Source organism: Numida meleagris, chromosome 5, assembly GCF_002078875.1.
Source record: "Numida meleagris isolate 19003 breed g44 Domestic line chromosome 5, NumMel1.0, whole genome shotgun sequence".
Taxonomy (NCBI): domain Eukaryota; kingdom Metazoa; phylum Chordata; class Aves; order Galliformes; family Numididae; genus Numida; species Numida meleagris.
Window position 1 is genome coordinate 19,319,965 of NC_034413.1, and position 15,316 is coordinate 19,335,280.

The following is a 15,316-nucleotide window of genomic DNA, read 5'->3' on the forward strand; positions in this document are numbered from 1 at the left end:
AACAGCTGCCACAGAGCCCTTCACTTGCTCTCACAACAGCCCATTTATGGCCCCAGCAAAGCTGCAGATGAGACAGCTTTGCTTGGGGTGCATTGCCTAGTGGGTCCAGCACAGCACATGTCCCATCACACTGCCATGGAAGCTGTGACCTGTGGGTCACTGGCAGGACTGCTGTGATGCCTGCTCTCAGTAAAGGGCTCCTAACACTGTCTCTGCTGCTAGTGCCTGCACTTGCACTGAAGTGAGGTAGAAAAAAGAGAAATAGCACCTGAAAGTTTACCTCTGTCTCACTGCTGGCCCAGGACTTAACTTCTGGAAGGCTGAGAAGTAAGGGTACAAGGCAAAAGTCAGCTGGATTGGTTAGACTGATCACACCTCCACTATAACTGCATGCGTTCATATCACTTATGGGAAGCAGAGAACGGGCAGCTAGCTCAAATCTAAATTTAATTTAGAATATAATTTCTCCTATATATCCCAGCAAAGGGAGCAACACGAACAGTGTAGAAAGAGTAGACACAAACATGACAGTCAGACAAGCACAGGAACACCTGCCAGCAAAACTAACAGGCATGCAAATATACAAACATCATCATATTTGTAGTTTACATTTCCATGTTGTTTCCTTACCATAGGAGAGAGGGCAACCAAGGCTGGGCTAGGGAATGAGCCATGCATTAGCTGTTCCATCCAGGCAGAAACCAAAACCTGAGATAAGAATAGATGCTAGCTTGGATGAAGAGGTACTGGTAGGAAGGAGAGGAAGGAAACTGCATGCAAGTCAAGGCAAGAATCTGGAGAAGTATTTGTGAAATCCAACATTTTCCAAGAAGTTTGGCTTGAATACAGAATAACATAAACATCACAAGAGGCTAGATTTTGCTATCAACGCTCTGCATGCAGAGCTAGGACACAGCTTCAAGGAAATTCAGTGCTGGAAAATGAGGACCTAATTCTGTAGCCAGGAACTGCGTAATAAGTTTGGTAAGAAAGGCACATTTACATTCTTATTTCAAACACTGAGAGACACGTGACTAATTTACCAAAGTAGCAACTAAACTCCTAAATTCAGAAAAGTTTCTTTCACAGTAGAAGGTTCATTAGGTGAAAAATGAGGAAAGGCCTGGGCAATTCCTCTTTCAGAAGCCCCCAGGGTTTCAGATAAGTAGGAAAGGATAAGGAACACCTACTGTTTCTGAACCAGCCAGGTACAGAGATCATGGCTTTTGCCCTGCCAAAGAGGCTGTAACAGCACGGCAAGTGCCAGGCTTGACTTGCCAAAATGCCTTTGAAAGCACCCATCACTGGTAAAAGCTGCTGGGAGAGCTGGGGAGCACGAAGGCAGCCAGGCGAGCCATGAGCTGCCAGAGGTGGCTGCTCCACATCGCCTTATATAGCTGCACACAGCTCCAGGCTTCCCAGGCCACGGGCATTATTAGCATGATGACAGAGCTGGAAAACTCTTGCTGGCAGGGAAGCAAAAAACAAGCTTAAACTGCGGACTTCCTAGAACACAAACCAAAGCCTATTGTGGCTTTGTGCAGCCACAGCTGAACACTGGGAACTCGTGGAACAAGGATGGGGAGCTTCCCGCAGAGAGGGTGCAGCTGAACCTACCGAGTATGGCACAGAGACATTCTGTCTCTCCTCACTCCTTCTCCATAAGCATTACAAGTGATCCTTTTTGACACTGTGTTTAACATCTGCTGGTAGCAGATTTGACTTTCCTGATCTTAGCAGTTTTCAATGAAAAAAATGCATAGCTTCATTCCTTGGCATCACTTTTAGCAGAGTAACAGACTGTTTTGCAAACAAAAAGATGTATTAATATATCATACGCTGGCAGCAGGGCTGCTGAGTAGGAGATTGGAATTTGAAGAAAAGGACAGTAGGAGCAGAAAACAAGATTACATGTTTGCACTCACTTTTCACAGATTTTCTTTTCCTGTTACCACCTCAATCTGCCTCCAGGCACAAAGGAAGGGCTTTAGGAATATTTCTTTTTTTTTGTTAGCAAAACACAAATACCCAGTTTACCTTGGAGTTGCTCGTGGCTGCACATGAGCACAGCTCCGCTACCCACTGGGTGACTACAGTCATTTCTTTTAGAGATAACTTTCACTTGTACTGCAGCTGGAATGAGCATTTGTCCACTTGTGTCCATCTGTAGCTACTGCTACACAGAGCTGCGTGCCAAATTCACTGCAAGCATTACCACTGACATCAGTGATGCCCTGGACCTTGTGGCTGTTGGGTGAGGTTTTTTTTCCTTGAGACTTCCTATCTTTAAGTGCTTTCTCATCAAAGTGTGTTTCTTTCCCAAAATACACCAAGTTTCCAGAGCAAGTTGACAGCATTCTCCAGAATGCTGGACACATCTAGTTGCTGGCCTCCATTAAAAGGCAAATTAGAGGTGCACCTGGGAGAGGAGCAGCCAGGGACAAGGCTTTGCTTGACCCTCGAATGTCAGTGCTAAGAGGCACACACATCCACTGCAAAAAAAAAGCCTCCTCTCAAAGACTCAAGATCCCAAACTTCCTCCCTCCAAAGAACACAAGAGGCTCAGAAACCTGCCTGTGAAATTTCTCAGTTTGGCAACCAGGTGGCTTTGAGTTGACTGAAGTGCAGAGTCTGCAGTAGGTTGGTCTTTCTATGCATATCAAAGAAAACCACGGTGCAGAGCTTGGTTCTACACCACTGAAGACAAAAACAGAAACTTTGCCTTCATTTATTGGGAACTATGTTTCTAAGAGGACTCTCTAGTATGAAACAAAAAGCAAAATGAATGAATAAAGGCTGAGAAGAGAGGGGTGATCTGCTAGACTCGCTAAGTCCAGCAGGAATTTGGTGTGCACGCCAACACTGTAAAAGAACCACTTCCAAGGCTGAAAGCAGACCTCTCCAGCTCTGCTCACACATTCATGCAGCAAAGCACCAGACAGTGCCACTTAAGAAAGCATGTACAGAGAAAACAATTTGTGACTGGCTTGAAACTTGAGAAAATCAGTGGATTTCTGCCAATAATAAATTTGCCCCTTTGGGTGAAAAAAGCAGTCCAGGCATATTCTCTCCTGCTAGTACTTCGATCCTTTCTTAATGGTGACATGTGTTGGACTAGATTTCCTGCCTACAATCTGATCTGAAATATTTTTGGACTGTTACCATCGTTCAGGAAAATACTGAAACAGGAAACATTGGAATGCTGTTGATATTCATAATCAAGTACACAGTGCAAACAGCATTTCCTTTACCAGAAGTGTTTAAGCCTCTTTGGTTCTCTACATTTACACTTCTCTTAAATAGTCACTAGTGCAGCCAAAGATAAGGACATTTTAACCACTCAGCTACCACTAAAAGAGAAGAGGGTTGCACAGACACTGAACACACATAATGTTTGTTTAGGTCTGAGGAAGAAGCATGAGAACAAGATGAGCATAGCACCATACTTCCCCAGAACATCCCAGCCTCCAGCTGAGTGCAGCCTAGGGGCTTTCTGCAGCAGAGATACTACGGTGGTATATACCACCCTTTACAGATTTTACTTCTACAAATACATCCAGTCTTCTCCTGAACTCATGTGCATTTACAGCATTCACAGTACAGTCTCAAATGATGCCCTCACTGTCACAATAGTGGTGTCCCTTCATGGAACTGAAGACTTTGACATGAGCTCCAACAAATGTCTGTAAAAATCCCTCCTGGCACAACCCTGCTGCTACCCTGAACACAGATCTGACAGCATTTTGCACACGTAGCTCCATGAGCAACCATTTAAAATTAATCAGGTATTAACTTAAAAACTACCAAAGACCCACAGCAACAGCTCCAGCTGCAGAGCTGCTGCTCTGTCAGCCCAGGAGGCCTTGCCAGCAGGGCTGCTTTGTACATGGATCCAGCTCATCAGCTATGGCTGTGGAGCATGGAGAGCCAACCCAGGAGTTTGTGCTGGTGAAACACAAGCGATATCCTTCCCTCTTCATATCCAGTCAGCTGCCTAGAGAGCCACATCCACAGAAAGGTGCAGTTACAGAGGCCCAGAAGGAGGCAGTTGAGGGCTAGGGATAAAATATCCTCATGAGAGAACAGCCAGGAAATACAGCATGATGCACAACTGCCTTTTGGCAGTAAAGCAGAGCTTTTTCCTCTGAGAAAGCATCCTGTGGTATCATACCCCGATCAAACACATCTGAAGCAGCTATCAAATCTCCAAACAAGCAAACAATTCTTCCCTAAGCAGAATCTTAATCCCAAAGAATGAGGAGGACCAAAGACTTAAAGTCCCCTAGAGCCATCTAAAATGGATTTTATATAGAACTAGGGGCAGCACTATCAAACCCTGGAGTGGAAGAGTAATTAGAACATTGCTTTTCACTTCTTTACCCTACTGACACTCTCTTTGGCCATTTAGCCAGCAGTACTTGTCAGTCAGTACAACAGCAGTGTCCATCACAAACTTCATGTTGCCTCATTTGAAGATGGTCTTGAAAAAGAGTTGGGCAGTTTCAGCTCAAAGCCCTGCATGGTTCCACACAGCTGCACATGCAGCTAGAAACCTCCCTCCCGGCAGCTTCCACACCCAAGGCTGATAAGCGCATGGGGTAGCTATAAAGTTAACAGCTTGGTAATTAACATTAGCAAACAAATTTACAAACTCAATGACCTGTTAGAGTGAGCCTGCCCAGCAGCTGAAAGAGCCCTGGCCTCCTCTCCTCTCTCCCAGCCACAGCCACACGGCACTGGCTTGCTAATGAAGAAGCTGGATATTTTGGGGTGGCCAAGGAGCACTCCTCTGCAGGAAGAACACAGGCTGCCACGTTAGGGGCCAGCACAAGAAATGCCGGGGCTAGCAGGCTGCCGTACCGCTCCCCACCCATTCACACAGCCTTTCCTCTGCTCTGCTCTTCCCTCTGTGAATTCCCTCAATGAATTGTGAGGCTTTTTTTGGCCAAGGCCCATCACTTCTTCCTGACCTGGGAAATAACGCTGAATTGCTAGCATTATGCAAGCTACAGTAAAAGATTTCCCGTTATCACAGAAGGGTCCCAAACAACTGAAGTACTGTGTTACTTGAAGTGTGCTTTTGCACTTCCCCTGAATCTGCTGTGAAGTTGGTACCCACAGCTGCAAATTGAAATAAGGGTAAATTCCCAGCACCCCACCAGGCTCGGGTACTTTTAAACTTCAAAATGCACATTCTTTCTGAGTCTGTATGTGGCAAAAAACTAGACAGTTAGTAGTTTGGACAGCACACAACCACTTGTTTTAACTGCTAAATTATTGCAACAGGAAGAAAGGTAATCTCTGGTCATACCTCCTCTGCTATGAATAAAGTTTTCATGAGACCTGTCTTGGATTGCTTGCTGTCAGAGGCCACAGAACAGGCTGACAGACTCTGACACAACTTATCAGCCGATTTCTCACTGGGAATATTGCTGTCATAAGGTCAAAGTGCAGCAAATGCAAGCAGCGTTAGGATTAAAAGCTGAAAGGCAGCACTCTCTTGCAACTGAGTGCCTGAGCTGACAAAGCACTAAGAGGTCAGACTAAACAAACCAGCCCTAGAGGTCTGCTGCCACACCAAAACACAGCTACTGCCCACTCCACATCCTCCCCCTCTCCCCACCTACCATGGCAACGTACCTGCTGACTGTCAGGGTGAGCTCATCTGCACAGCCCTTGATTTTGTTCTGCGCCTCAAGGTGCGTCATGTTATCTGTGTTCACTCCATCAATGGCTATGATCTGGTCTCCTATACACAGGTTGGCTGTTGCAGCTTTACTACCTGGAGTCACCTACAGGAAAACAAAATGAGTGAGTGGGCTTTCCAGGGAACAGCTTTCCTAGTAACATTCGAAAGACAGCTGGAACACTCCGGGCTTCTCTTGCTGGTTCCTGAAAGCAAGGGGATGAAAACTAACTAAAGCAAACTGCCAGCAGAAATCTATCTGGATACAGGTCTCTTAGCGCTCCTCTATGAATATTAGGATCAGGATTCTGCTCTGGCACCCACAGAAAAAGATTTGGTGGGGAGGAGAATGGGTAAATGACAAAAATTGTATTGTCAATCAAGGCAACTGCCTTTGTAGTAGAGAGCAAAACACTCAGAACACAGCTCTACTCTTTGCAAGACAGAGAGGTGCTCTCCAGAGCAGAAGGTGCTAAGGACAGACAGGAAGTCCTGGCCTCTAAGAACAGAGATATCAGAAAAGGGGGAGAGAATGAGAGGCGATGCAAATCATGAACACCTTTGTCTGCATCATGATCTCATTTGCTTCCATCTTCATGAAAAAGATTTGGGCTCAAGATTTTGAATTGTTCCTTTAAAAAGTTGGTTTAGCCCAGGATCTGGTGCAACAGCCTCACTGACTTCAGTGTGATTAATCCCAAAGCAGTGCTTGACCTAAGAAGTGGATAGGGAGGCAGAAAGGCAACAGAAAGTTCATCTTTAAAACACAGCCTGACCATGCTTTCTGAAAAATCAGCAGCAGCGTCCCCAGCCTCCTATCCTGACCTCACCTTGATACATTCTGCCATATTACATCTCCCTTTCCTCTTCATGCATGACACTTTGCTTCCCAGATCTACTATGGCAATGCTAAGGAGCAGCTGTGCTGTCTGAGAAACGATGGATGTGAAGGCACTCAGGATGATCTCGCTGTGACTCCAGGCAGGAGACACTACGCTGTAATGCCCCTGGTATGGCGCTCCTTACGAAAAAAAAAAAAAAGAGATCCCAGCTAAAACTTGGCATTTTCCAGCTCATCAGCTGAAAAGCTCACTTATTTTCCCCTACTTCTGCTAAAGTAGTGTCCTCCTAACAACACAAGCTCTTTGGGCCAAAATTACTGCCTGGACAGAGGGCGAAGAGTGCCACATCTGCTTATGGCTTTGCAATCAGTATGTAAGATTTTGTGCAGTTTTAATGACTTTGTGGGAGTTGTACCATGACTACTATGACCTTTCATCAATTATTTAACAGGCAGAGGAAATGAGAAGGGTGGACTGCTCCCAAACACGAGTACAGATTAAAACATGCCTTGCAGCTGGGACACACCTCATTTATGAGTTTGTTGCAACTGGTATTCATTCTACACATTCATGCTAGGTTTCAGCATGCTGGAAAGCAGCTAAGCAAACCCTGCAGAGCTGTCAGACATAAACAAACACTGTTCACAAGACTTAGAGTGCTCCTAAAGCAGGACTGGATGGCAAATCATTCCCCCTCAGGAAACATTCTCCTCCCAGAGGTGTCACACGTTAGCTGCTTTCCCTGGGCTAAAAATGTTCAGCACGTCCCTAACCAGAAGGAAGATGACCAGATACTTTATTTTCCCACCTCTCTGCTAAGACATTCATTCATGAAAAAGGGAAGGACACAGATGTGTCTCCTGGATGTCCAGCTCAGCCACTGTGCTCCACAATGACACAAGGACCTTCAGAGATGTCAACAGAGTAGTGCCTGCTCATCACTTGTCACGCTGCAAGCCAACAGGAAAGCGCTGACAAAAACACCAGACAAGGCACCAGGTGGACATAGAAAATCTGCTTTAAATGTGAAGATTATTGTCTGCCAAGCTGTGGTACTTGGCTCATCAATGGCCCATAGGATCAGCCAAGCCTGCTGCCACTCCTTTGGAGCCACTGCCTAGAGAGTAACTTCATGTAAAACCCGTGACAGGGACAGCCAGCAGACATGAAGAAATCTTGAGCGCTGGAAGCGGCCCACAGTCCCACGGGATTTGGGAGCTGCTGCCTGACAAACCATGAGACAGACCCCTGGAGACAGCATTAAACCTGAGGGAGCTTGCAGGAGACACCCTGTGGATCCCGCCTTTGTCGCTGGGCCTTAATTCAGTCCCTAGGTTTCTCGGTGTCTTTATCTCCTCTATCGACAGAGATGGGACAGGGGCACATTACTCACCCCTGGGAAGAGCGCTGAGCGCAGTGATTCATTTTCAATCGGACAGCATTGCCAAGTGGTCAAGAATCACGGTGGATTAACACCAGCACTGGAATGCTGCTGGAGGTCAGCCGTATGGTTTGCATTTAAAAGCTGACAGCTTATGCAGTGTTTGGCAGGCTGCTAGAAATGATCCTGTACCACAAGCGGCAGCTGAGCCGGACAGCAGCCAGACACTAAGATACTGAAATCTCCCAGAGAAACCCCAGGAGCCACTGGGATGAGAGCATGGCGTCTGCAGGGACATCTCAGCACTTTGCCCACTGTGCTTGGGGAGTCACATTCTCCTCCTGTGTCCACTTTGGAGGAATTTGAAACCTGAGTGCTGTTCTCAGCCAGATAAGAGCCGCTGGCAGCACAAGGGCAATTACATCCAGCAGGTACCGTGCAGACCTCTCCCCTAAGGGAAAGCCACAAGGATGCACAGTAATGAAGAAGATAAGCAAATCTGCCAAAAGGAAACTTGCTTAAAAAGCCAGCTTCTTCAGGTCTTGACATAACTTGTCCTGAATTGTAACCTTCCAGAAAGCGTTTCTCTGCAACATCCAGCTCACGCTCTGCCAGCATCACTCATAGCAAACGTGTCTGCACAGAGCCCAGTACCGCAGGGAACCCATCCCCCAGCCCTTCAGGATGATTAATGCTGCTAATGATGCTGCCTTCCTCCTCACAGTGCAGTCTGGGCTCATCTCAGTGCCATCACTGCTGCTTTTGAGATTTGTTCACTACCAGCTAAGTCAGGAAAGCAGAAAGTGTTCCTGTTGTCTATTTGTGTGGCACCCCTCCCCTCTCCACAGCAGCAGGTAGGGGTGCTCAGAGCACTGGAAGATACCAGCCAGCTTACACAAACCAATGAGAAGGACCCCAAAAAATGAACAGCTCACAGGCTCACAAGCAGCCCGCAGATGTCACACCACCTGGGGAACCTAGGGACCAGGGGGCGGCGGCTGGCACACAACTGGATGCAGCTGCACTGCTGCATGGGAGGGCAAAGCGGGCTGGAAGGGGCTGTGGGGAGCAAAACCTGCAAGCACAAGTTACATCTTGCGCAAAGGGAGAGCCTCCTGCCTTATTCCAACCAGCTTGGGCTTCCCACACTGCATCAAGCAGCCCCTGGAGGAGAGGCCCTGAGGCATCAGGATGCTACGGTTGGATGAATAGCACTGCACATCCTGTAACACCACGTCCTTAGGCTCCCTCTGGAAACAAGCTGTGCCCTACCTCCTGGTGTTTGCTCCAAGGCAATTGTGTGAGACTTCGCCATTAGGTCATTTCACTGCTGAACAGACAATGCTGAGGCATGCTGAGCAGAACTGTTTGTTACTGTATCCAAAACAGCTCCCAGAGCTCTGTTTTGTAGGTGTTGCCCACAGAATCAACACGGATGCTCTGTCTGGCTGGTGCAGGCATCTGGCCTGGGTTCATCCGCACAAGTGAAGCTGCCTGTGTTGAGCAGCTGCCACTAGAAAATGCATGTTGAGATATGTGAACATGCCCAGCGCACAGGGGCAGAACTCCAGCAGCTGGGCCAGGAGGCAACTGCAGCTTCCACACATCCACCTGAGCAGGTGGGAAAGGTTGGAGACTGCGCCAGATCTGCCTGCTCCGTCTTACCTGCACCACCACAGACACCTAGACACAGCCAGAGCATCGACCCAGGTCCCTGCCACTGGCTCAGTAAAACTAAGAACGAGCTCAGATACGTTCGTCAGCTTAGGGAAGAAGCAAATAAACCCCACAATCCACAATTTTACTGATGCAAAGCTCAGCGTGGTAGATAACATCTAAGATTATGTGATGGATGTACGCTTGGGCCTCCCTTTTTACAAAGATACCACATACTCAGGGTTGGTGTGGCTAGAAGAAAAACCTCCATGACTTGGTCATACTACAGGGTGAAGATTCACGTTCACGTTCACCTCCTGGTCCTGCTCTGCCCTCCCAACACACACACTTTGGGCTCTGCCTTGCCAGGGCCACCGGGAGTTTGCCAAGTTCCAGGTTTCTCACTGCAGGTGGTTTGCCTGCTGTCATTCTCTTGCACTGGAGCCCAGCAGCCAATGAAGGACTTGTTTGTGACATGTTAAGCTCTCAGCTTGGGAGCTTGTGTCTTTGGGCAAGAACGTTTACGCTAGAAAAGAAAATGCTTTGATTTAGCAGAGAATGAGATGTATTTGGCTGCTTATCCAGCCCCAAGCCTTCCTTATAAAACCTCTGTCTGTTTCAGTGCTAGCCAAACAGGACCACATTTCACACCTGCTGCAATTAACTCCATACATGCTCTCTAGCAAGCTTTGTGATGCCTTTGCAGGGACATATAGCATCTCCTCTGCTTCTGCAGATGAGGATCCAAGAGGCACCAGCAGGAACAGTAAGGGAAGCTGCTGCCCACAGCAAATGAGGGAGAGGAAGGGTGGGAAGCATTTAAATGAAGAGTAGCATAATAAAGCTCCCCATGAGTCGAGAACACACGGGCAGGTGAGGCGCAGTGCCCTCTGCCCAGCTCCCTAACCATTCAGGAGCTCCACCAGCCCTCTGCAGTTCCTCACAGACCCCACAGCCTCTGGCACCACCCGGCACTCCACACCTAGACACACACCTCGAGAAGCGATGAAGAGATAAGGAAACAAGAAAATTAAGAATAACAGTGTGGGAAGAGATCTGGATAAACAGCACCTATCTGAGCTTGAGAGGAAAACCCAGCTGTGCCTCTGCCGGACCATGCAGACATGCAGCAACATACTTATGAGGCCACCGGCGACAAGAAGACATCCCTGACGATCGGTTTAATCCTCCCCACCCACACACTGCTGTTTTACCATGAGTAATGCACTCAGCACTGGAGTACTATGCTAAGCAGCCACGGCTTCTCCCAGCAAAAGCATGCAGCTGGGTCAGCAAAGATCAGAGGCTATGAGAAAATGCAAGCAGGCACGTTCCCCATTCCTGCTCATAGAGGTACGTGGGTAGGTTCCTTACAAGCAGATCTGGGAGATTCCCCTCCAGGCTGCGACTGCTCCGCGCACTACTGTGGTTGGACTCTGCCCAGCCCAGAGCTCACCCAGGAGATAACAGCAGGAGAACTCGCTCCGTGTGGAGAGGGCTGACCTCAGCGAGGCGATGTGAGATGCTGGTCGGACTCCCAGCAGTGCCCAGGAGTAATGCTGGAGGCTGTGCATTCCCACAGTTCACTTTGTAAGCTGCCCCACATCGAAATACAAATGCACAGGAGTATAAAGTTTTCTTACAAGGCCTCAGAAGCATTACATAAAGTTGCTCATCAGCTGCATTTTCCCTGATGGTTTATTTCATCCTCTAAATAAAACAACACATGGTGAAATCAGTAACCATCTCAGATACTGTCACGGTCCAGAACAGCATCAATTGTTTATACAGTTAAGGCCTCTCTTAATTTCCGTTTATACTGCAAGAAAAAAAAAAAAACCTTCCCTGTTTATACTAAGAGAAAAATAAATCCATTTGCCGCAGTGCTTTTGATGTAGCACCCTTCAGACCCCAAGCATTTTACAAACTCTGCCTGGGGTGCCAGGAGGGCCCAAGGGACATACCCGCCTTGCTGCCACAGGGCAGGAGAACAGGTCGGGAACCAACAGATCTCCATTTCCGTGCTATGTATGAATTAAAATGGAAGCAGCTCCCAGCACCAGGAGCTGCGCAGGCGGTTCCATGGGGTTGAGCATGGTGCAGCTGCTCTGGCCCAGGCTGGTGGGTGAAAGCTCCATCCCCAGCAGCCGTGCCTGAAGCCACCCCCAGCCACCTCCACCTGGCTAGGCCTGTAGACACAGTGCAGCCTGGTGAAAGGACAGGGAGACAGCTCTTCCTGGCATGCAGAGCAAATACTGAAGGCACCAGGCTCTGGGCATTCCTGCCAGATGCTCTGTGTGTGTCCTCACAGCTTCCGGCAGGCAGAAACCTGTGACTGTTGGGCCCTGAGTAGTAAAAAGGGGAAGGCAGTATTTTCCTTACTGTCTCTGCCTCCCAGCAGCAGTGCAACTGGTAGCTCAGGGAGCACACCAAGGTGTGCACTGGCCAGATCACACACGTACCACAGCAGCCCAGATTTTCCTTCAAAAACCCTCACACATCCCTGAAAATCCATCAGTCAGTCAAGCATCCACCCTAGCAGGGTGTTCCAGGCATCACCCAGACCAATGCTTGGCACCATGAATTAGGCCTACCTGCATCCCTTCACCCAGGTCTTGGGCCAGCACTGCTCCCTTGGAGTGTGACAGCCGGGATGTACTGTCCCCACGTCTGTCCCACCCCAGCTTGCCCCACAGGTGGCTCAGTAGGGGACAGCTGGCCACCACCACAGCCCAGGGCTGCTCCATCATGCCTCGGCCAGGCCACGTCCTTTTGGAGCAAGCATGTCAGCCAGCACCAAACCAACCTGGCAGCTCCTCACCGCAGGACATTCAGCCCTGCGTTTGGATCACTGCGACTAGTTTTGGCACTGTCCGTCTTTAAAGTAAGGCCATCTTTAAACAATGTTTAAAGTGGGAAAATGCTTGGTTTTGTACCAAAATGTAGACACAGAAGTGCCCTGGCTTTGGCCAGTGTCAGAGATTATGACAGACACTGCTCCTTAATGGGGCTGAGGGCTTCTTGGTCTGACAAAACGTCAGGCATTCAAGATCAACACACCACTAGCACAAAACATAAATTCAGCTCAAGAGCAGAGTTTATGGGACAGTGCCATGTATATATTCAACTGGAAACAGAAATCCACTGTGTTTATCAAAATAAAATGCAAACAAACAGGAAAGAGCTCGTATTACCTGAAGGACGGAGGGGGATGGGCTCTGTTAACCATATTGCTTTATTGTACGTCTCCCCATGCAGCACGTTGCTTGCTTCCTCCACCAGCCCTGCTGGTCTCACAGGAATTTAACTGGGAACCACCCTGTGCAACTCCACCATCACCACCATCCAGTAGTGTGTCCATCCACAGCTCAGACGGGATTTGGGAAAAGCTCTACCTGCCTGACTCATTGCCTGGTGTCACCCAAAGGGACACAAAGACTGAGGTCTTCCCTACTCCTGTAGGGGCATCCAGCAGGCACTGGTGGAGGGGTGGTTACACTGATCAACACTGTGCTTTTTTTCTGAACAAAGTAACAAAATGTCCACCCAAACCCTACAGTATTTAAAAGAAAGAGAGATGTCTGTAAGGCATCCCTCTGGAAGGGATGGGGGCTCCACAAGCAAGTCTCATGCAGAACACTTGTGAAATCCCTATGCATGCTCTCACAGGTCCAGTGCAATCCCAGAACCAGGAGTGTGCGCACAAGAAGATGCGGCGATGCATCTGAGCCTGAAGCAGCTCTGAACACGCAGCTCAAGTGGAAAGGGGGTTAGGGCAGCAACAAAAGACAAGAAAAGAGCAGCAGTGGAAATATCATTATGTTTTATCTGTTACTCTCGTCATACACAACAGGACATCAGTGCCACGCGGCCACTGCTGGCCAGGAGCTGGGGGCAGAGCAGGTTGCTCTGCCAGCTCCATGCCCACCGCACCACTGCTCCTCACCCTCCGTGGCCCTAGGACTGGGTCACCAAGCTGAAACAGCTTGCTTTTACATCCCAAACAGTCCAGCATCCCTCCTACCAGGGGGACTGGGAGAAGCCCTCCTGATGGCAGCCAGTGGTGGAGAAGACAAGACAGCAGCAAGGAGCTGGGGTATGATGGAGATGGGGGCCATAAATACCCAGACAAGCGGAATAGCTCACCCTGAAGACAATGCTGCCCGAGGCAAAACCTGAGTTCCTGACAAGCAAGGTGGACTGAATGTAGGCACCCTGTTTCAAAGAGAGGTGCAAGGCTCCCAGCTCAAGTCTGTGATCAGAGGGACCAGCGGAAAGACTGATGGCTTGAAAGTTTGGAGGATGAATTAAAAGCATCAGAGGAACTGCCAAATGTCAGCGTTTTCACCACCAAAACTAGAGAGGCTATTTCATTATGTTTCAGTCTCCAGGGTCACAATCGGTTTCTCACAAGACAGTTATTTTGGCCACTTTGCTGATCTAGATCCCTTGGTATGCAACCACGAGCGCTGACAAAGACAACCAAGCAGAAGAGGTGGGAGCAGCGAGGCAGGGCTGCAGACATACCTCTGCCTGACAGTCTCACTGGAAGGAAACAGCAACCATTACCAAAACAATGCAGTAAATATCACTTCCCTTACGCTAAAGCTACTTTCATGTCCAGGAAAAAAAAGCTTTACAAGAATGCAGCATTATTATTGCAATTGAAAGAGATTAGAGACAAAATTAACAACGTCCCCCCTCCTGTGAATATGACAGCACTGCCAGTGCTGCCGTCCCCAGAGCCCTGTGGCATGCAGGGACCACCAGATAGCAGGACCAGCAGCAAAGAGCCAGAGGCTGGAGGCATGTAGAAAACAATAACACATTTTGCCACCCCACTTCTCCAGGAGGGATTCACAGAACACAGTAGCCTGGTTCCCACTGTCTTCAGGACTGGATGGGCCCCGGGCAACCTGAGCTAGTGCCTGACCTAGCAGTTGGCAACCCTGCCCGCAGCACACGGTTGGAACTGGGTGGTCTTTGAGGTCCCTTCCAACCCAGACCATTTTGTGATTCTACGAAATCCCATGGGCCCCAGGTGAGGAAGGGCCGTGGGAAGTCGGATGTACTTGAGATTAACGTGGCACTGGATGGAAACCAGTGAGCAGCCCAGATGGAAGCTGAGCAGCACACGTCTCACCAAGAGATGGGCGGCTGGGGGCTCCTCGTCCCACACAGGAGGAGATGCGCACGCATGCCCCACTTCTTATGGGTGCCTAACTGGCAGCGTGGGGCAGGGCACGGTGACATCTGTGTGCAGGAGGGTACCGGGACAGAGGGAGCGGGGCCACAGCCCACACCTAGTACTTAGCTGGCAAACACTGGAGCAGAGATGGGCAAATTAACTTACACCACTATAATCACGTGGATGCGAGGCTTTAGCCGTGATTTCCTAACTCATTTTTCTTTAAGTAGGGGTAAGAAGGGCTTAAAGCAGAAGCAGGGAGAGGCACTTAACAGAGGTTAATATGGCTTCAGTAAACAAAGGATTTTCTATCTATACATGGCAAATAGAAGCGGACGCGCGTCCCGCAGCAGCGAGCACGGCCGGTCCCGCGGGGTGGGCTGTGGCCCCCTCGGGAAAGCTTGGCACCAGGCAAACCCACCTGGCTGCGGGACCAACTCTGCCCCGCGCAAGCAGCCACCTGCCGGCCCCAGCTCGGCTCCCACCGACGCACCGCCGCTCACGCGCCGCGCCAAGCCCAGCCCAGCCCGCCGGCAGAGCTCGCAGCTCTCGGGCAGCCCCGG

General features: G+C 49.1%; 1 protein-coding gene across 1 annotated transcript in view; it reads right to left on the reverse strand.

The window, feature by feature from the left end:
• PDLIM1 (PDZ and LIM domain 1) overlaps positions 1–15,316 on the reverse strand; it is a 38,030-nt gene that overhangs the window by 22,447 nt on the left and 267 nt on the right. Inside the window, exon 2 of the mRNA XM_021398294.1 lies at positions 5,641–5,792. Within this exon, the coding sequence (XP_021253969.1) occupies positions 5,641–5,792 (152 nt within the window). The remainder of the gene's footprint in view (positions 1–5,640; positions 5,793–15,316) is intronic.